We start from the raw sequence: 22197 nt of genomic DNA on the forward strand, positions 1-22197 counted from the left end.
GGGGGGGGGGGGGGGGGGGTCAATACTAATTAGGGGGTTTACACTTTCATCCGATGTTTGTGTGTTGTTGGGAGGTGTGGATGTTTATGTGTGTGTTTGTGTGTATGAATTGATTGATCAGTAGCCCATTATAGGTTGACATTTTAGTTCAGATTGAACCTCATCAAATTGAAAGCTTCAATGTTCAATTTATATTACTAAATATAATTTGTATGTATGTTATGTTATGTTGTAGATGTGGAGAAAGAACTGGAAACATTATCTTTGGTCAAGGATGCTTCTCGTTTCACAAACCAACCATCAGATCAAGATCTTGAATGGAAGTTCGAAAGTTAAAAGGTGATTGTTATTAATTTTATTTTTATTTTGACATTTTGCAACAACAGAGTAGGGTTGGGTGGTCCTCGAACGACTTAGACATATCAAAGTGAGAAGAGATTCGTTAGTCAGATTGTCCCTATTGATCCTACTTTGAGGTATGAATATAGATATAACTATACAGCGTCAATCATACTTCATCCAATCCAGACATCGATGATCGCGACAGTCATCCAGAACATCATCAGGACAGCTCCCAAACACAGGATAGTCGCGAACACAGTTTATTGGAAACAGAGGATACAGGAGAGAGAGAATCTCTCTTGATAGAGACATGCTTGCGATGAGCATAGTGATATGGATTGGATGGATTGGATTGGATGGTAGTAAATGCGATTCGAACAAACAGGAGAGAGAATCTAACACCAATCAATCAATCAAACATACTATTATAGTAACAATGCCACGTGGAAACAAAGTCCTTAACAACACTCACTTGCGCAAGCATTGGCAGATGCGCGTCCGCACTTGGTTCAACCAAGCCGGTCGCAAGGAGAGAAGAAGAGAGACCAGAGCTGAGAAGGCTGCTGCTATCTTCCCACGCCCATTGCGCACCCTCAAGCCAATCGTCCGTCCACCCACCCAGAAATACAACATCAAGACCCGTGAGGGACGTGGATTCACCTTGGAGGAGCTCAAGGCTGCCAAGTTGAGCGTTCGTTACGCCAGATCAATTGGCATTGCTGTTGACACTCGTCGCACCAACCTCTCCCAGCAATCTCTCTCGCTCAACGCTCAGCGTTTGAAGGAGTACCAGAGCAAGTTGGTCTTGTTCCCACGCAAGGCTGCCTCGCCAAAGAAGGGTGATGCCACCAAGGCTGAGATTGACAGCGCCGTTCAGAACTTGAACGTCTTGCCATTCAACCAGACCAAGATCTCTGTCTTCACTCCACGCAAGGTCACCGACGCCGAGAAGAAGTTCCAGGCCTACTCCACCATCAGAGCCGCCGCCGCCAAGGTCAAGAACTCTGGTTTGAGAAAGAAGGCCGCCGAGAAGAAGGCTGCCGAGTCCAAGGACAAGTAAATCGACCCCATTCTTGTACAAGAGAGAGATAGGATAGCAAAACTCAAATAGGACAACGTAATAAACCATTCTTTAATCAAAATATATATTATATTATATTATATTATATTTGTAGGATTGGATTGTATTGGATTAATCACCCATTCATTGGGTATCACTATCAATCAATCAATCAAATTAATCGGGATAGGACTTGTCAACCGATTTATTTGTGTGGATGTGGGGGTGTTTCGTTTCAAATTGTGCATCCATTGGTTGTTTTGAAACCTCCAATTCATTTGCAACAATGTCAGTTGTTCAATCAAACATCTTTATCTCGAGTGAGTCTGTCATTACCATCGGCGCACCATCCATCTTTATAATCATTGATATCAACATACAGATATATACAAATACAGATATATATAATGCAAAATACATCATTTGAGAATCTACCAACTCCATCAGTGTTGGTTGACGAAGATGTCGTCATTAGGAACTGCAAGAGAATGATTGAGAGAGCTCAACAGTTGGGTGTTAACATTAGACCTCATATGAAGACTCATAAGACAATGTATGTACATATTATCATTGAATGATTGATCACAATCATATTAACATCAAATAATATGAAGTGAGATTGGTAAATATCAAACTGATGGACTGCAGCTCAAGAAGATCATTGTGTCAACATTGGCTGAAGCACGTTTCTTTGCAAAGTCGGGTCAGTTTAGAGATATACTGTATGCCATCCCAATCGCTCCAAACAAGTTGCATGATGCCGCACTCATTCATGCGAGCATCGATGCCTTGCATCTGATGGTTGATCATCCAGATCATATCCGTGCTCTTATCGACTTCCGCAAAACCAACCCTACATTGTTAGCCAACAAGAAGTGGTCAGTGTTTGTAAAGATCGACTGTGGATACCATCGTGCCGGTGCCGATCCAGCCTTGCCATCAACCATCGCGCTTGTGCGCTCGATCGTCCAAGAGCACGTCCAGCACTTTGACTTCCAGGGCATCTACTCGCACTCTGGCCACTCATACCGCCAGCAGACACCTGCCGAGATTGCCAAGATCGCCATCTCAGAGGCAACTGTCACTGGTGACTTTGGAAAGAAGCTGGTGCAAGCTGGACTCCCATGTCCCAACGTGTCTATTGGAAGTACCCCAGTGTGTTGCCACTTGCCCGACAACCTTCGTGAGCTTGGTGTAACCGAGGTGCATCCTGGAAACTATGTCTTTTACGACATGATGCAGGTGGAACTAGGAAATTGTACATTGGACGACGTTGCAGTGTCTGTAGTGGGACGCGTGATATCCGTGTACCCCGAGCGCAATGAGCTCCTGATCGACGCTGGTTCACTGGCCCTTTCAAGCGACCCTGGATGCACACATCTGGTTGGTCGCCAGCCAGGCTATGGTATCGTGGCTGATGCTCCACATCTCCGTGTCGTTGGAGTCACTCAAGAGATTGGCAAGATCCAGTCGAGTGATCCAACCAAGACCATTGACTTTAGTGCCTATCCCATTGGCAAGGTGGTACGAGTGTTCCCCAATCACAGCTGTCTAACAGCAGCCATGTTTAGCAACTATCAAGTATCAGACAAGTCTGGATGTATCCATCAAACATGGATTCCAGACAAACATTGGTAATCAATCATTCTTGGTTAGTTGGATTCCATGGAACACTGTAATATTATTAAAAAAAAGACATATATCTTGATTGATTGATGATGCTGTAAATTTATTTTAATTATTTGACAACACCATGTTGATGATGCATGGTAGAATACATTTGGTGTCCAATTGATTACTTCTTCTTGTTCTTCTCACACAGATGAGCACGCTCACAAATGTTGGTGTACAATGGAGCTGTTGGAAGGTTGTCGAGAATTCCATTGATGAATGGATCATCCTGGGCTTGGATTACGCTGCACTAAATAAGCATTAAAATTAAATTGATTGATAAGTATATATTTGGTTTGTAGAAATAATAATAAATAAATAATAATTAAATAGATAATTGATACTTACAACTTCAGTTGGGAGATGAACAGTTTGGAGGATGATGTTGACAATGGGAAGAATCTCGCCAACCTTGTGGAGAAGATTGTTACATGTTTGTTTGAGAATCTTTTGAAGTTCCTCACGGGTGGACTTCAATGGGAGATGCTCATTGAGTGTTTGGAGGGCATTCTGACAGGCTCTGCATCTATCCTCACCAGCAGTCTGGGCCTGAGCAACGCAGAACATCGAAACGATGACAAGTAGAACAATTAGATACTTCATTCTTATTAATTTGGTAGTTTGTTATTTGATTATTATAAACTAAAGTAGTTGATTTGATGATTGAATAGACACTGACATTGACTACTATTTATAGAGAGTATCTTCATCATCATCATTATGTTATTCGTTCGTATCTATACATTGTAATACAATCATATTAGTGAGTGGATCATCATCATTATTATATAAATATTATTCATAGAAGTATTGATGGAGATTGCACATCGTCTATAGAGTATGTAGAATGGTATTGACAAGTCTGAATCAAATTCTAGAGTCACCCAGACGATGTATGATCCATCCTCCAATCATCATTAGTAATATTATCACTACAACTCACCCATCACTAGTGTGAAATTACATGTATACATTCTGACTTTAGATACATATAATCAAATTTAATAAGATTGATCATACACACAACTTAACATGTTCAATTCATTATTGATGTGTGAGTGTCAAGCGACACCTTGATGATTGAATTCAAAGGGGTATGATCCCACATTTAACATGACATGTCAGCAGTAGATACACAAATAATAATAATAAGAACAAAAAGGAAGATCTTCATTCATTCATTAACTACGGCACTAAATCTACATACACCAACCCAACACACTTTGAACAATACAACTACCTGATTATGGACCAGACTGATGACCATGACGACGACAAGGACGACGACACAAACAAGTTGACGATGGATGAGTTGTGGTCACAATTGAGGAGATATGGCACACTGTTTCAATCATTCAGTCAGAACGAACTGGATATACATAATACATACAAGGACCTTCATGACTACCTTACATTAGAGGAACATAAGCTCAAGAAGTCAATCACACAGCAAAGAATCAATGTAGAGTTGCTTATCAAACAGACCATTGCCACACTGTCCACGATGCATAGTCATCCAAGCACTACTACCACTGTTGCTCCTAAAGTTACACATCATCACAACAAGAGGAAGTTGAGTGATAGTGATCATGATGATGACGACTATGTGGTAGATCAACAATCATCAAACAAGGGTAGTAGTGGCGGTAGTGATCCATTATCAACAGATGACTTGGTTGATGTTATACTCAAACATCATACTGGAGGACAGAGTACTGATCAATTCATTGATAAGATTGATCAACTGGGTGGTGGTGGTGGCCTAAAGAAATGGTTGGGCAACGTTGAGAGGTCAATGGACATGGACATGGACATGAATAGTACTGCCAATGTGGACAATTTATCAATACGATTCAGTCATGAATCAATTGAGGATGTAAAGTGTAAATTGAGAGAGATCTATGAGATGGTGCGAAACAGTGATGATCATGATGATGATGACAATGAAGAGAGGTCAACCTCAATAATGCTATTTGGTGAACAAAAGTATCTGCTCAGGATGCCTACGATGGTGGCTGAACCAGCTGATCAAAGGATTGCCCATCCAATATTGCTCAGTAACGACTTTAACTCGTGCAACTTGGTCAATGGCACACATCTATATTCATTGGCAATGCGTCCTGGATGTAGAACAATGTATATTATGCGCTACAGTCTACTGGAGAGCATGCGTGATCAATTGCTGGCGTTCCAGGTGCTGCATGAAGACCAACGAGTATTGGCCTCATGCTTTGATGGCCACCACTCAATCTATATCTTTTACTACCTTCCAGGCAGTCAGCCACCGATTGATTGCTACGATTGCCAGTCCAGACAACTGCGTCGCGTGGGCACCTTCCGCACAGGCTTTAACTTTTGCCATCCATTCGTTGCCAGCTCACATCCGGGTCGTGTCTACTACCTCGTCAGTCTGACGGCCATCTATCGACGTCACTCACTAATGTACATTGACTTGGCACAGGATACGGTCCAATGTCACATGGATATCATCAACAACAGTGACAAGGTATTCGAGTCTATTGTATTTGCTGTTAGTGATGGTCGTGACCTACTCTATATCCACGAGAGGATTGATTTCTATGTCTACACGATATCAACCAAAGAGAAGAAGCAACTACAGCAGCAGCAACAACAACAGCAACAGCAGTATGGTGATAGAATAATATGTATGAATAGTGACAATAAGATTGTTAGCATTTACAATGTGGAGCAGGATCAATGGTCAGAGGTCGAGTACTCGTTCGCGAATTCAAGTGGTACATCAAGAGATTCATTAGTACCTGTGGCTATTGGAGCAACTCTTTGGTACAAACTATGCCAACAACAACAACAACACGGAAGTGGACAGACCAAGTGATCACGGTGATGTCCAGTCCAGGGTTCCAGTGTGACTGGCCTGATCAGACGTCTTGAATGAACCCACCCATCACACACTACCCAAGGGGTGATGCTTGAAATTCAAAAAAAAAATTGTCACAATTCTTTGATCACAAAACAAACAAACAAAAACAAACAAACACATCTCACTCACTTACTTCTTCACATTCATTAATCACACTACATAACATAACATATATATCTTTATATAAATAATAATAAAATATGAGTGAATCAGCTGCTACTACTGTATGTTGTTGCTTAATTAGCTTGTTCGAGAGAGCGTGACAGAAAGAAATAGAAGATAGAAGATTTAGTACATACTAATACATGTCGACCATCATTCATTTATAGGATCAAAGTGCAACACGTGTAAAGCTAGTCGTTGTTGGTGATGGTGCTGTTGGAAAGGTATGAATAACAATAACAGATAATTAATGTAATCAATGTAGGATAAAGACACTAATCACATAGTTTACAACCTTGTCTAGACATGTCTGTTGATCTGTTATGCACACAATGAATTCCCATCAGACTACGTACCAACGGTGTTTGAGAACTATACAGCTACTAGAAAGAGAAACAACGAGGAGATCAAGGTTCACCTTTGGGATACTGCCGGTCAAGAGGAGTACGACCGTCTCAGACCTCTGTCCTACCCAGGTGCCGATGTAGTATTGCTCTGTTTCTCAACCATCAGCCAGGGTTCTTATGAAGCCATCAGAGATAGAGTATGTTGTTGTTGTAGTTGTTGTGAAGTGTCGAGTCTATCAATAGACTTGACATTGATTTATATTAACACTCTTCCTACTTCGCTACTCTTTAGTGGGCACCTGAAGTGAATCACTATATTCCAGACGTTCCACTCATCCTCGTTGGAACAAAGATCGACTTGAGAGAGGCTCAGCACCCAGACCCCAACACTGGCAAGTTTGAGCCAGTGACAATGGACATGGGCACTTCGATGGCCAAGCAGATTGGCGCCGCCTTCTACCTGGAGGTGTCGGCCAAGACACGTGAGGGTCTTGAGGCAGTGTTCAGCACGGCCATCGATCAAGTGTTTAAGCAACGTGGCGGTGACACCAAGAGTGATCAGACCAGCCAGCCAGGTGCTGTTGCAATCGAGAAGAAAGACAAGAAGAAGAAGAAGCCATGTATCATTTTATAAATCATTAACTCAATCATCATTGTTCACAATATTATTTACTGTTGTGACATCCACTTATTATTGTTGTTGTCTGTCTACGTAGACACAACTTAAGCCATCTTGGTAAAGGGATCTAATCAATCTTTGTTTGTGCCCAGGGGTCTAGGAGTGAATGGGCAACTTTGCACATCAAGACAAAGAAAATATCGTCACCAGTTTAAACCCTCTTGGATGTTGATCACTAAAGTTAGACCAATCAAACATTCATTCATTATGTTGATTAATCCAACTAAATAGATAACATTATGTCTTCCAACAACAACAACAACAACAACGATAACAACAACAAAGAATATCTTCAATTGGAATGGAGTTCATTCCCTGACCAACTAACTCTGGATGCCGCCTTCGAATTGCTAAAGTCAAAGTTCAAGATTTTCAAGGAGGAATCAAAGGTAAAGGACTAATCACCATCATATATTATATGTGTATGTTAATAATATTATAATATTATTAGATCAACTTCTTGGAGAAGTCAAAGAAGTATTTGACCTTTGAGTTTGGTCGATTGGAAAAGATAGTTTCAATCATAGTACAATCTGTTTATACAGTAAAGGCAAGAGAGGCTGGAATACCTGATCGACTTGGTGACATCATAGGCAACACTACCAAGTTTGTAGATGAATACCATCACTTCATTACATTGTATGATTATGAAATCAAAGATATCATCGTTTTGGAGTATGCCAACCAGTTGGAAACAATCCAGACAACAATGTGCGATCTGAGCAAGCTGATCAATGATCAAGTCAACGAAGTGGTAAAGTTGGTGGACAAGGTGGTCCAGGAAATGGAGGTCGAGGTCAGAAGCTTGAGAGGTTCTATTCTTATTGGAGCAGTCTCAACTATTGGTAACCTAGCATCATACTTTGGTAGTTTCAATTGGAAGCCATATTTAGGCCATGATCAAGGACGCTCACTGGCTTTGATTGGACCAGTAGTATCGATGATGGTCACTTTGGTCAAAGGTATCGTCAACATCGCCGACAGGGGCATTGACTTTTACAAGATGACAATGGCCATTAGAAATCTCAAAGCATGTGTACCCGAGATCAATAAGTACAAGGATTACATCAACTTGTTCATGAGGGGTATTGGACTGAGGGAGCAGTTCATGAGAGCCCTGGGCAAGGCAACTCAACAACATAGTTGTGTAATCTGCCTTGGAACACTGGTCAATCCTCACTTCTCAAACGATGGTGAATCATTGACCTACTATTGCTACGACTGTATTGCCAAGTGGATTCAATTGTCCAAGACCAATCCCAAGACCAGAGAACCAATGGAGATGGATCATCTCTTCCAGTGCAACCAACAACAGGTCGATACCATTAATCGTTGTGAGGTCATCAGAAAGCAGTTCAAAGTGTGTCATATATGGAGTTAAGCATGCATTCGAGGTCAACAAAACACCTTATATATAACATTTATTCCTCTCCTCTCCCATCATTAAAAGACCTATTTGTTAACCAACATTACATTGATCAAGGATAAAGACTGTTGTCTCAACGTTCAGAGAGTACACCTTTCCAAGTTCAGTCATGAACTAATTTTAGAGCTACCCCCCCTTTCCATTCAGACTCATTCATTCAAAGTTCACAACACCACATGAACAGATAGATATTATTAAATATTTATTATTTGTAATTAGAAAGATAAAGAATTGTAATATATCTCTCTGTTGTGTAGTCTAGTCTTCATGTACAGCAGTAACAGCAGTAGCAGCAGCAAGTTGTAAATGATGTCTGATTCAAATACTATACCCACCATCAAGGTTGACAATCTACAAACAAAGGATTCAGTACCAACAACAACGACAACAACAACATCATCAGCAACAGCGTCAGTAGAGAATAGTCCTAAACAGACTTGTAAAGATAATGACCATTCAAGTTTAACAACAACAACAGCAACAACAGTTGTGAATGGACACGATTCACAACAACAACAACAACATGTAGCACCAGCATTGACCAAACTGCCACTATCACCTGTATCAACAAAACTACCATTATTTTCATCGACATCATCAACAACATCATCAACAACATCATCCAACGTTGGCAATGAGCATGTGACTGCTCCATTGACACCAACTACACCCACGTCTCCCAATCCAACACTCATTCCTCAGGCTGACCTCTCAAGGTACTTGAGAGAGATTGAGTGTAATGCACCACAGTCTGCCATCCAAGCATTGAATGAACTGATGGCAAGTGCACAGACTAAACAACTATCTAATGATGCAACCTTACAATTGTTGCAATGGATACCAAAGTATATATTTAGCGTCCTCAATCTTAGGAAGTAAGTGATGAAACACACATCAATATCAATGGACCAAGATCAATCGAACGCTCATCTACTAACACATCATACCAAACAATCAATCAAACTTTTAATAGTAGTAACAGTAATAACAGCAGTATCAACACTAGCTTGAGTGCAGAAACAAAGCTCAGCATCATCTCATTCTTCCAACAATGTATATACACGACAATAAGCTGCCTTAGATATGATGTGGCAGACCTCTGGCTGGGCTTTGCTCGCATGTTCAACCTGCAGCACTCTTTCTACTCGACGATCAAGTTTGACTCTATTGAGAAGGAGGCATTCGCCGGCAAGGAGTCACTCTATTTCAAGAAACCAGACACTGTCCACTCGATGTTCTACTATCACAATCTCATGCTACTTGAAGAGAGCAACTTCTTCCAGCTGATCTTGGAGCACGTGACCACGCGCCAGGTCTCCCTGGCCAAGCTGCGGGCCATCATGAAGACCTTTGTAAACATCAAGGACAACATCAACCTGGTCTTCCTCAATCACTACGTGCCACAGCTCAAGGACGCCCTCTTTGCCTTCCTGCCCGACCTCTTCTTTGAGGAGCTGCCACCACTGGAGAAGGAGGCATTCAAAGAGGTCTGCAACTCCATTCAACACTTGCTGGCCACAATCATGCCTCAGGCAGATATCACCAAGGCCTTCCAGGAGTTTGACTTGAATCGCGCACTAAAGAGCTTCCAGAGTGTCAACCTGGAGCGCAAGCTACGCGGTCTGCGCTTCATCAAGAAGAGTGCCAAGTGGACGCTGAGCAGTAGTGAGCAGTCATCCAAGGGTGCCTTTGGTCTGGGTGGATGGCTCAAGAAGCCGAGCACCAAGTCGTCGCCGTCAGTGGTGAAGAAGCCCAACGATTTCATTCAGAATGGAACAACCACCAACAACACAAGTAATGCTGTTGGTGGAAACAACAACAACAACAACTCACCATCCAATGTTGATCAACAACTACTTCTCACATGGACACTAAAGAATGAGATTGTGGAGAGCTTCTGTTTGATATCCGATCAACCAGATATCATTCGTAACGGACTGCCCGTGATGATATTCCTGTGTCAGAACAACAAGCTGAGCAACACCCATCTGGAGCTGCTCTGGAACTCATCGATCGGCAAGCACGAGTCCGTCAGGAGCACAATATACAACGCGTTGCTCGACCTCGTTGGCTACCTGCATCTAGAGCAGCTGGACCATATCTACGACGTCATCAACAAGACCATCTCGACACTAAAGTCCAGCGAGTTTGACAACGATCTGCAACAATTCCTGTACAACCTCTCGATGATCTCAATTCAGCATCCAGACAACAGCGACCTGTCCGCCAACCATAAGTGGTACGGCGTGGACCTCTTCTGGCGTCTGATGCAAGACGGCAACACCGTCGGCTCTGGAGATCAGGTGCTCTGCATGCGATCGCTGCCCCTACTCGTGGCCCTACTGCGTCTGCCCGAGTGCGCCACACTGCGCACACAATATATCGATCAGTGCGTGGAGAATCTACGCACGTTCAACTCTGTACATCAGTCACTGTCACTCATCATCAGCATCGTGGAGTTGTTTCCCAAGAAGCAGCAACGCGGCGTGCTCGAGTCGCTCGAGAGCAAGCACAAGATATTCGACCTGTTCTTCAAGGAGATCTCACACTACAAGAAGGTTGTGATGGGTCGTTCCGCTGGACTAAGTTTGTCATCGGTGGAGGCACTCAACCTGGCGGTCATTTTCGGGCTCTTCCCACACATCCAACAGATTCAGGGACGCTTGGAGTTCCTTGAGTACATCATCTCGCAGACATCCATCATGCTCAACATCCAACAGGTCGACCTTCTGTGGGACGCACTGGTTCGCGACGCCATGACCCCAGAGGAGAAGGAGATCTGCTTCGCCTGGCTCAAGAACACCAAGTTGCAGGGAAAGGAGCGTATTGCCTTCCCTGAGCAGGTGGTCCGTCATCTATTCCTCGAGAAGATGTCCAACCTAGACTGGAGCAGCATGGGCCTGTCCTCTTACTGTGTGTTTGAACGGTACTTCTTCTACATCAACGAGAAGAGCAATAAGATCAAGAAGATTCAGGGTTCAATCTTTACTGGCGACCTGTTTGCTCAACAACTTGGTCTGCCAACGACAAAGGCCAAACAGTTGTCCTCTCCAGCACAGTCCCCAGCCAACTCTCCAAGCATGTCATCAGCATCACCCCAACAAATGCCACCGCTGATGCAGGGCATCAATCCATCGATGCAGCCATCAACCGCTGGATCATCCAATGACCCGTCAAAGGCCACATCCAATGACTTTTCACCAAGTGACTATTACTTGGTCAGTCTGGAGCTTCTCGGTATCTCACAGCTTTGGTCTGCAGCACTGAGCTCACTTTGCATTGAGGTCAGCGACCAGGCCATCATCACGCTCAACACGTTGTATCTCAGCGGTGACAAGTCCAACAACAAGTTCAAGGAGGAGTACATCAAGACGTGTATGGACAACATCACTAAGTCACTGGCCACCGCCACCACCAGTGCCACCTCTGTGAATCGCATCTGTCGTGCACTGCTCATGATTAAATCATTTGCCAACTGCGAGTACAAACAGTCCGAGGCCGCCGACAGCAAGGCGATCAACAAACTCAAGTCACCGCTCTTCTTCTCTTCCAACGCACCTGTCAACCCTCCTCTGATGCCATTCTTTGTCAAGTTGGATCGAGGAGACAGCTACGTGATCTCAGACATCACCGGCACCGATACACTCAGAATGCTCAAGCGCAAGGTGGCCTGTATGTATGGCCAACCAAAGCCTCCAGTCCGCTCACTCAAGGTGTTCCTTGGTGAGAAGGAGCTCAAGGACGATGACAAATGCATGGAGGAGTTCAAGATATTCGATTCGGCTGGCTCACAAAACTATCCCATTCTTATCAAGAAGTCGTCGCAGTCCAGTATTCAAACGACATCGACATCCAATGGTACATCGACAACTCCTTCCACTCCTTCATTAGTGGGCAGCAGCAGTAGCAATGGTGGTGGAAAGGAGGACGCAAAGAAGGACAAGAAGGCAAAGAAGGACAAGAAGGTGGACAAGGAAAAGACAAAGGCTGGTGAGCAAGACGTCGAGTCTACCACACCGGACGATGACGATGACTTGGTCGACCTACTTGATGATACGCCCCTCGTAACCATGGCATTGGAGACGTTGCAGAACCAACTTGGTGGATGTGGACTCACCGGTGACCTGCAGTTGCGTAAGGTCCAGGAGACCAAGTCCAAGAGCATTGGCACCAAGATCAAGTCTGAGAACTCATTGGTGACGATCATTTCAAAGCCAGTCTACTTTGATCAGATATTCAATCTACTGGACTTTGACAATGAAATTGCAGAGAATGCATGGGTGTTGTTGGGTGATCTACCCATCAACTCCAAGGTGCTTAGTGATATAAAGGCATTCAAAGGTAAACATTCAATCACGAATGATGGTCTACCGGTTCACAGTTACTAACGGTCCCCTCATAGACTCAATGATACCAACAAACTCAATCTACAAGTCGATATACTACCTAAGAGTGTTGGATTCAATGCTTGATGGTACCACTGACTGCACGTTCAACACAAGCACCACGACCAATGACAACAACAACAACAACAACATCACCAATAACCCAGCACTTCAAGAGATCAAGACACAGTTCATTCAAAAGGGAGTCATTGACAACTTGGTACAATTGCTCAAGCAGATTGGTACGACAGCTCATAGAGGACACCTCAAGGTATTCTATCTCCTACTCAAGATTCTCTATAAGCTCTCGGTTGTGAGTGGAGCGACACCGCCCATCAGCAACGAGTTTAGGAGTGAAGCTGTGACGCAGCTCCAATCACCAGAGTTTGTGTGCAAGGTGTTCCTCCTCATGTCGTCAGCACCAGACTTCCAAAGACTACTTCCAAGCACCTCGGGAAGTAATAACGAGTCGTCCTCACATGATTTCCACATGATGTACCACTATGGCATGGAGATCCTACAGGTGTCGCTACGTAACCCACCCACTCAGTTCATTGTCGACATGTCCAACGTCCGTACTGAATGGACCACATGGCTGAAGGCCCTGTTACTTGAGTGCCAACATCCAAGAGTTCAGATCAGGGCTTCACAGATGGTCATTGCCTTGTCCACGCAGGAGAATACCAACACACAAGACGAGCGACAATTGCGATCACTGTTCTTCCTCGCCCGACTCCTGTCCTTCCTTCCCACCATCAATCAGTACTATGAGACAGCCGAGCAGTTCTTCTGTCTACTGTCACAGCTGCTCAACATTGGATATCCAACATCGTCGCCCTCTGGATCACCCAAGCAGAAGCACGTTGTAGAGTCGGTCGTACTGGACAGCAACAACAAGCTGGTGCTCCAACAGCTGGTGCACTATGAGAACGACAACGAGGAGTCCTCAGACTTTGTCAAGTCGTTGATGCAAAACTTGATCAAGCAGTTATTGTCCATGCCAATTCGCGAGCTATCCTCACATCAAAAGAAGGATCACATACTCGTTGGCATACTCAATGTCATTCGCAACATCATTCGAAGACGTCCATCTCTAAAGGCACTGTGCAAGGATAATGAGCTACTTCAGTACCTCTTCAAGACATGCCTCTTCAAGACACCGACTGCCAACGACCATGGTTCACAGATGCCACCCTTGTGCAAGACGCGAGAGTCAAGGCTGGCGTGCTACCGTCTGATCAAAGATCTGGCAAAGAATGACTACAACAACTTCTTCTTGACCGAGCGACTGATCTCTGAGATCATGGAGCGTGTTGATCCCACCAACGATTGGAACTACAGTCCAATCGATCGTGAGAAGACTATATACAACTATGTTGGTCTCAAGAACCAGGGTACCACATGCTACATGAACTCTCTACTCCAACAACTGTTCCATAGCACCAGTCTCAAGGAGAGTGTTCTAGAGCTCAATGCCAACGAAGGATTCAAACAACTACAACAACCATCAAGTCCACAGCCAACACAGAACCAACATCAACAACCTCAACAGGTGGACATCCAAACCAATGGTATTGACCCTCAGCAACAAAGCCACCTTCAGACCAACCTCCTCAACCAGGTACAGCTGCTCTTTATCTACCTTCAAGAGAGCAGCAAGAGATACTATGACTCGATCAACTTTTGCAAGTCCCTGACCAACTATGATGGAACACCGATCAACTTGGGCATTCAGATGGATGCTTTCGAGTTCTTCCATCTGCTGCTCGACAAGATGGAAAAGGCACTCAAGACCATCGTACCGGACAAGCAGGACATTCTCAAGGAGGCCTTTGGCGGCAAGTTCACAAACCAGTTCATCCCACGCAATTGCAATCATCGCTCACACTGTGAGGAGCCATTCTACTGTGTGTCGCTGGAGGTCAAGAACAAACGATCAGTGCTCGAGTCGTTGGATCTATTCATCCAAGAGGAAAGTCTTCAAGACTACAAGTGTGAGTCATGCAATGATCGTGTTGAGATCACCAAGCGATGTCTCATTGAGAAGCTCCCCAACACACTCATTCTCCATCTCAAGAGGTTTGAGTTTGATGTATGTAATCTTGATCAAATATCAGGTGACACTAAAACTAACCAATCAATAATACTTCAAGTTGGAGAACATGAGGAACATCAAACTGAATGACTACTGTGAGTTCCCAAAGCAGATCAACATGGGACCATATACTAGAGAGACAGTTGAGTCTAGGTCATCATCTAAGTCCACCACCAACGTGTCCATCATCAAGAGATTGGCCTCACACGATCAGTTGTACGACTTGAACGGCATCGTTGTTCATCATGGCACTGCAGACTCTGGACACTACATCACCTTGGTCAAAGACTCTAGTGGTAATTGGTTTGAGTTGAACGATACATATGTACAACCATATGACGAGAGAAGGATTGAACAGGACTGCTTTGGAGGCTTTGAGGACGTCAGGGAGTTTGACAAGGCCACACAGAAGTATATAATGGTGCGTCGACCAAAGACTGGCAACGCCTACATGTTGTTCTACAAGAAGATCAACAACAATCCAGAGGTGGCGCCTCAGCCATCAACACCAGTTACCAACATGGACATCAACAGCTTGTCGGTCCCATCACCAAACACGGAGTCGCAACTGGTGTCCACCAAACCAAAGATACCAAAGGAGGTATTAGAGACCGTATGGAACGAGAATCGATCATTCCTATTGGAGAAGTACCTGTTTGACGTTGACTTTACAACTTTCATTTGGGACATTGTCAACCTCAACCACAATCCAACCTTTGATTCTCTGTTACCAACCAAGTCCACCACTGTTCAATCAGCTGACCAGATATGTAAGTACAACACTACTTATGGATGGATGTCACATCGCTAATCAAACATCGCAACTCCACATCCACAGTGGCACTTCAATCTAGCATCAAGTTGGCAACTAGGTACATTGTGGACATTTACTCACACGCTAAGGAGAGGCCCTTGTTGGACGTGTGGGCCTATCATCTGAAGCGACTGATGAGAGACAGTGTACAGGGTGCAGAATGGTTCATTCGATATCTGGTCGAGAACAGGAACATCATGAGAGGACTTATCATGGGCTGCTACTTTGAGAAGACCAGACAGACCTTTGTTGACGTCATCACCTTTGCCTTCCTACTTCGAACCAATGGACCAAAGGAGCCCCTGTCCAACACTACGATTGCATTCCTCAACATTCTCATATCATTCATCAAGACTGTCAGAGACTATCCCAAGAGGGCCGTTCAACAGCTGTTTACAATGTGTCTGAGCATCACAATGACATGTGACAAAGAAGTAAGTTCATAGATGAATGGATAGATATGAGATCAGGCACTGACACAAACACGCACCAAACAGAGAGAATTCTTGTTGCAGAGAGGTGCGATTACAAAGTTGATATTGAACTATATTGGCTCATATGTTCCCAACCCTACATCAATGTCATCAACTGTTGGCTATTCACCTGCCAACTATAGTCAAAGCCTGCCACCACCAACGAGCAGTATCATAGGATCATCATCATCACCGACATCATCACCCTCTTACTCTGGTAGCAACATATCATTCGAAAGCAACAAGATGGTGGACTTCCTTTGCTACCTCATTCGATGTTGCCAGCCACTACAGAGCAATCTGATGAGCTCTCAATTGAACAACTATCCAACCGAACGTGACAAGACCAAGCCAGTAGTTCACGTCATCCCAGATCCAGAGGCACCACAGTCCAACTCTGCGTACCGAGTCATCTCAGAGACACATTCCAATCATGTCTTTTCCGACACGACCCTTGTGGCCGTTCTCTCAAAGGTAACATATGCATTACACTTCAACTTGCTCCTCACTTCACTAACATGGTGTATGCATACAATAGAGTTTCCTTTTGAAGTTGCTCAAAGAGAATGGATGGTGTGAGAGTGTACGACAGATGATTGCCCATATGTCTTGGAACAACAAGTCAATCAGTACACATTTCTTCAACATCATCAAAGAACTACTACTCAAATCAAACCCCAACCTCTACCAGTACATCTTCCCAGCATTGACCTCACTTCTCGAGATACACGACCCACTAGCCGAGTGGAGGGTCGACTTCGTGATGTCCTCATTGCTAAAGGTATGTCACCTAAATAACCTCGTATTATGTAAGGATGATCACTAACGTCCTTGTAGCTTCCAGACAATATGACACACAACCAAGATGGTCAGGAACACTTTATCAGATACCTGTCATCCATAACAATATCCAATCAAAGACTACCAGTCAACTCTGAAGAGTTTGCAGCATGGAGGATCAAGAATAAGGATGCCATCGTACGAGCAATCAAAGAAGCATCCTATCATTAAAGTTCTGTGTGTTTGTTATTATATATAACTTATTTAATTGGATTCTATTGGTTGGTACCCAGTTGCCTGTGACCTTGATTTGAACCGTCTATATACATATAAAGTGATGGCTCCAATGAGTGTTATACCCACTGCCGTTCCAAGTATAATACCTCCAATATCGGCATTTGACAACTAATAGGTATTATACTTTGATTAGTTTGTGATTGATCGAGTGTACAGTAGGATAACATACCGATGGCTTCTTATGATGGATATTGGCACAGAAGGCTTGACCAATGGTTAAACAATCGCCCTGACAAGAGACCAATGGATATGTATAGTTCACAGGGTTCTCTATTGTGATCTGACTCTCTTGACAGATGATAGGCTGTGTGTTGTTGGGCACATAGTATGACTCTTCGATGCGGATGTTGAGTGTTCCATTGGATACAATGGAAATATCATGTGGTTTGGGTGCCGTCCGTACAAAGCGACACCACTCAAACGTGACAGTATGTACGTCCTGGATGTAGGCGACATCACCTTGCACTGCTTCGTTGTCTTGGAATGTGGAGTTGTATACATAACAGATTGTCTGATTGATAATTCGGAATGCAGCACCAGATGAATTGGATTGAGTTGCCGTGTTTCCAATAAAGATAGAGTTGAACAGATGCATGTAGTGGTCACCTGAATCACCCTCCAGAACAACCTGACTGCCAGTGTTGTTGTAAAACAGAGATGTGTCCACGTCGATCGTGCCACTAACAGAGTGGAGTGTCGCCTCCATCACTCTGTTGTTTGAGAACACCGAGTTGAACAGCTGAAGGATGTCGATGGATGAATGAACGATGGAACCATTGTCGGCCGAGTTTTGATCAAACAAGGAGTTCTGGATGATTGTCGTCGATGAGAGTGAGTGAATGATTCCGTCGTCGGCACTGTTGCCAGTGACATTGCAAAAGATCATCGAGGAAACCAGGTTCTGATGCGAGATAAGGATGGCACCCCAGTTGGCTGTGTTGGAGCTGAAGGAACTGTTGGTGATATACATCTCAGGATATCCCGTGTCATTGAAGTAAAAGACACCGCCCTCCGAGGCATTGTTGTTGATGAAGCTACAATAACTGATGGCGATGACGGTCATTGAGAGTGAGGGTGGCTTTGAATGTAGTACACCTCCCTTGTGTGCATTGCCATTGATGATGATAAGGTTGTTCAGGTTGATGTTGGTGATTGCTGGTGTCTCCGCCTCGACAGCAGTATCATTGTCATGGTCAATGTCGATGTTGATGAATCTTGCACTACCTGCCAGATCGATAGTAGCTGGCTCCATTGGATCGATCGATGACAATGTAATGTTGATGTTGAAGAGAATGAGGTCGCTATTATTCACGCCGGTGTAGTACCTGTCACACAAGATGACATTGAGAGTGATATCGCTGACGGTAGTGTTTGGGTTGGTCAACCCCAGTGTCTGATTGTAGTATGAGTCGAGTGCAGCCACTATTGAAGAACATCCATTTGTTGCTGTCTTGCCACATGTGTCCTGTCCATCATAGGATGCAGTCTGGTTGACAAAGATAGTGATCACAGTGTCACCTAGTACTGGGTCTCTAACGTTGATTGCTGCGTGTGTAACAGTAGCAGTGACAAGGATCAACGATGTGAGCATCATCATCATCATCTTTAGTGATGATGGGGATAACTTATACATGTTGGTTTATCAATACTAGATAATGAATGATTCATCGTTGACAACGACAGTTTTTTTATCAAGAACAGGGGAAAAAGTATCTTTCAGGTGAACTTTCAGTACTATATCCAATTAATTGGTAATTATTCAATCACAGACATGAATTGTCTTTTAAAACATAAATATATATCAGTAAACAATTAATTGAACAGTACTATTTTTTTATTTATTATCTGACTTTATCAATCTGTCTATATCAGATTTGTGTATGGTTGTGATCACCTATTGTGCCTCTTTGCCAACTGTTTGACCAATAGTGGTTCTTGTTTTTTGCAGACGACTTTGATGGTTTTTCGAAGGATAAAAATTAATTAATTGGATGATTGAGTGGTGATTGATGGGTCGTATTGTGACGTCTCTCTTCTTCAAGAGAAGTTGGTGGGTGTTGTTGCTCAATCTAGTTATTCATTCATTACATCTTTAGTCACATTGTACAATTAAATTATAACAATACTATATAAATAAATAAATCATGGGAAAGAGCGTAAATATCATCACAACCAATAATCGATTATTAGTATTGTATATGGTTATTAACAAAATCAATTAATGTCATATCAATCTGATCCAATAGATGAAGATACCAGATGATGCCAAGGCATTCCCAGACTGCCAAGGCCCAATGACAAAGCAAAGTGATGCTTCTAGCTGGAAGAAGAGATACTTTATTCTCAAAGGAAAGATGTTGTATTACTCTGCTTACCAAGGTGTATGTATACATAAAACATTTCTCATTGATCCCCAGAGACTAACACCTCATCGAATAGGACTTATACTGCAAGGGATACATTGAGTTGACACCAGCCACAATGATCAGGAAGAACAACAGTCAAGAGGTACATATCATCAGCAGTGGAATGCCAATCAAATGCTATGCACCAAGCGCGGCCGAATGTGACATCTGGGTGAGCACTCTACAGAGGAACATACAGACGATCTTTGGTGTCGTTGTCGTCTCGTCCACACCAACCGTCGTCCATCGATCAGCACCATCATCCACGGTCGTCTATCAGTCAGCGCCACAGATGGTCATGACTACTCAGCCAACGACAGTGATCCACACTGCACCACAAATCATCACTGCCGCACCACAAGTAGTGATGACACAACCAACCGTCATGTACCATCAGCCACAACAAGTGTATCACCAGCCACAAGTGTACCATCAGCCACAAGTGCACTACGCACCATCACCATACGTACCACAGGCTCAAGCATACTATCCACCACAACAAACAACCTATTACTATCGCTAATCCAATAGTAGTATTAGTACCAAATTGTTTTAAATAGTATATATATAACAATGTAACATAGATTATCTAGTAATAACAAATAATAAACCAGCGCTCAGTTTTATCTCCCCCTCTCTCACTGATCAATTGTGTGTTTCAATGTTTGATGTTGGGGGTTGAACAGTTCATTCAGCTATTCTCTAAACTAGATCACTACACTCTCTTAAAGATTAATAGATTATATTTATATATATATACACCAACCTCAGTCTATGAGTAAATCATTCTTTAGAAGTGGAGATAGAGGAGGAGGTGGTAGTGGTAGTACAGATAAACAGACACCAACTGCCACCTCTGGATCTACAACTCCAATGACTCCATCACGTGACGAGTTTGAGAAACAAAAGATGATACAAGAGTTGAAGGATGAACATGAGAGAAAGATATCGGCAATTGTATCATGTCTCCAGGAAAAGTCAGAGGAGAACATCGACCTGCATGCAAGGGTACAACGTTTGGAACGAATACTGGAGCAGAGCCAGCAGGAGCACCATCGTGCTGTCGAACAACTGCACGATCAGTTGGCACAACGAGACGATGACCTGCGCACAGAGAAGAAGATATCGGCAGAGATGGAGCGGAGGACTCACTCAATGAGTGAGCTGTTCAATGAGATGGCCGGTGAGAACCTCAAGCTTCGTGAGGTGCTGGAGGAGACCCGCAATAGGATGATACAGTCACAGAAGGAGGCAACAAACGAATTGAACAATGCCGTCAAGAAGACTCAACAGCAGGCCAATGATAAGATCACAATGCTACAGGCTCAGGTCGTTCAACTTCAGTCACAACTTGGCATTGTACCAGGTACCAATAACCTTACGCCCAACAAGGTGTCGTCGTCGTCCAAGTTGACACAGCAGACATCTGGTTCATCCCCACCACTACCAATGTCACCAAACTTATTGTCCAACAATTCCATCGACAACAATGAGGCACTGATGAGCTTCTGTCTGCACGAGATTGAAAAGGGCGAACAGATGATGGGTCTGGATCACCTGCTGGCCACGGACGAACGATGGATCACCAAATATCGAGAGGCAGCACCAAGGGCCATCACAAAGTCCCTTCTGGACAAGTTGATCGACAAGGTGGAGATTGATGGCACCAAGTCATCAGAGACGATAGAGCGACTGCGAATGTCACTGCAGAGTCTAGAGTCCAGGAATGACGACCTGATGCGTGAACAGGAGATAGTAAAGACCAAACTAAAGGACACAGAGGACATCAACTTTAGAGAGAAGCAGCGTGGCGATGCATTTAGAGACAGTGCTGTCGAGTACGAAAAGAAGATCAAAGAGTTGGAGACTAGAATGTCAGACAACTTGAACAAGGAAGGTCACAGAAGGTCAGAGGCAGAGTATAATGCCAAGCGTCTGAAAAAGAGAGTGGAAGAGTTGGAGTTCTTATTGGAGGAGCTAAAGGATGATGACGATGACGACGACGACGACGACGACGACGAAGATGAAGATGATGAAGAACGATCTGATTCCAGCGACTAAATGTAGTATTATTATTATCACAAAACACAAATCATTACTTGATTGATTCAATCATTGGCGAGGGTGGGAAAAAGGGACCATTCATTGTATTACAACAACAACAACAACAACAACAAATATCATGTCCATGGACAAGGTTATCTCTCTTGCTGTTATTATTTGATTGCTTGTGCTTGGTGAACAAAAGAGACTCTATGATTGTACTTTGGACAAGGTCTTTTTGGTGGGGGATTGTTCAAAGGGTACTTGGTCCGAGTTTTATTGTTTGGTTGGCAGACTTTCATACGCGTGGGGTAAG

The 22197-nt window shown here is 43.6% G+C and overlaps 11 protein-coding genes across 11 annotated transcripts; 9 read left to right on the plus strand and 2 right to left on the minus strand.

Annotated features, from left to right (window-relative positions):
• Window positions 1–652: 652 nt before the first annotated feature.
• Window positions 653–1402, plus strand: SAMD00019534_069870 (hypothetical protein; the record flags this gene model as incomplete). The annotated part of the gene is made up of 2 exons (XM_012898099.1): window positions 653–704; window positions 774–1402. The coding sequence occupies 2 exons, from the start codon at window positions 653–655 to the stop codon at window positions 1400–1402; spliced, it is 681 nt and encodes a 226-aa protein (XP_012753553.1).
• A 407-nt stretch (window positions 1403–1809) lies between these two features.
• SAMD00019534_069880 (hypothetical protein) lies at window positions 1810–3040 on the plus strand (the record flags this gene model as incomplete). Its single annotated transcript, XM_012898100.1, has 2 exons — window positions 1810–1955; window positions 2017–3040. 2 exons carry the CDS (start codon window positions 1810–1812, stop codon window positions 3038–3040), a joined length of 1170 nt encoding a protein of 389 aa, XP_012753554.1.
• A 157-nt stretch (window positions 3041–3197) lies between these two features.
• Window positions 3198–3640, minus strand: SAMD00019534_069890 (hypothetical protein; the record flags this gene model as incomplete). The annotated part of the gene is made up of 2 exons (XM_012898101.1): window positions 3198–3323; window positions 3422–3640. The coding sequence occupies 2 exons, from the start codon at window positions 3638–3640 to the stop codon at window positions 3198–3200; spliced, it is 345 nt and encodes a 114-aa protein (XP_012753555.1).
• Window positions 3641–4319: 679 nt separating this feature from the next.
• SAMD00019534_069900 (hypothetical protein) lies at window positions 4320–5930 on the plus strand (the record flags this gene model as incomplete). The annotated part of the gene is made up of 1 exon (XM_012898102.1): window positions 4320–5930. One exon carries the CDS (start codon window positions 4320–4322, stop codon window positions 5928–5930), a length of 1611 nt encoding a protein of 536 aa, XP_012753556.1.
• A 245-nt stretch (window positions 5931–6175) lies between these two features.
• On the plus strand, window positions 6176–7118 carry SAMD00019534_069910 (hypothetical protein; the record flags this gene model as incomplete). The annotated part of the gene is made up of 4 exons (XM_012898103.1): window positions 6176–6199; window positions 6305–6361; window positions 6442–6681; window positions 6777–7118. The coding sequence occupies 4 exons, from the start codon at window positions 6176–6178 to the stop codon at window positions 7116–7118; spliced, it is 663 nt and encodes a 220-aa protein (XP_012753557.1).
• Window positions 7119–7402: 284 nt separating this feature from the next.
• SAMD00019534_069920 (hypothetical protein) lies at window positions 7403–8544 on the plus strand (the record flags this gene model as incomplete). Its single annotated transcript, XM_012898104.1, has 2 exons — window positions 7403–7552; window positions 7615–8544. The coding sequence occupies 2 exons, from the start codon at window positions 7403–7405 to the stop codon at window positions 8542–8544; spliced, it is 1080 nt and encodes a 359-aa protein (XP_012753558.1).
• A 354-nt stretch (window positions 8545–8898) lies between these two features.
• Window positions 8899–12977, plus strand: SAMD00019534_069930 (hypothetical protein; the record flags this gene model as incomplete). The annotated part of the gene is made up of 2 exons (XM_012898105.1): window positions 8899–9464; window positions 9563–12977. 2 exons carry the CDS (start codon window positions 8899–8901, stop codon window positions 12975–12977), a joined length of 3981 nt encoding a protein of 1326 aa, XP_012753559.1.
• Window positions 12978–13053: 76 nt separating this feature from the next.
• On the plus strand, window positions 13054–17294 carry SAMD00019534_069940 (hypothetical protein; the record flags this gene model as incomplete). Its single annotated transcript, XM_012898106.1, has 6 exons — window positions 13054–15066; window positions 15128–15839; window positions 15908–16317; window positions 16381–16830; window positions 16895–17137; window positions 17277–17294. 6 exons carry the CDS (start codon window positions 13054–13056, stop codon window positions 17292–17294), a joined length of 3846 nt encoding a protein of 1281 aa, XP_012753560.1.
• Window positions 17295–17400: 106 nt separating this feature from the next.
• SAMD00019534_069950 (hypothetical protein) lies at window positions 17401–19027 on the minus strand (the record flags this gene model as incomplete). Its single annotated transcript, XM_012898107.1, has 2 exons — window positions 17401–17541; window positions 17603–19027. The coding sequence occupies 2 exons, from the start codon at window positions 19025–19027 to the stop codon at window positions 17401–17403; spliced, it is 1566 nt and encodes a 521-aa protein (XP_012753561.1).
• Window positions 19028–19577: 550 nt separating this feature from the next.
• Window positions 19578–20358, plus strand: SAMD00019534_069960 (hypothetical protein; the record flags this gene model as incomplete). The annotated part of the gene is made up of 3 exons (XM_012898108.1): window positions 19578–19589; window positions 19680–19814; window positions 19873–20358. Coding segments are annotated over 3 exons (633 nt in total), but the record flags the coding sequence as incomplete, so codon positions are not given.
• A 254-nt stretch (window positions 20359–20612) lies between these two features.
• On the plus strand, window positions 20613–21899 carry SAMD00019534_069970 (hypothetical protein; the record flags this gene model as incomplete). The annotated part of the gene is made up of 1 exon (XM_012898109.1): window positions 20613–21899. One exon carries the CDS (start codon window positions 20613–20615, stop codon window positions 21897–21899), a length of 1287 nt encoding a protein of 428 aa, XP_012753563.1.
• Window positions 21900–22197: the final 298 nt, after the last annotated feature.

Source organism: Acytostelium subglobosum, assembly GCF_000787575.1.
Source record: "Acytostelium subglobosum LB1 DNA, scaffold: scaffold13, whole genome shotgun sequence".
Lineage (NCBI taxonomy): Eukaryota > Evosea > Eumycetozoa > Acytosteliales > Acytosteliaceae > Acytostelium > Acytostelium subglobosum.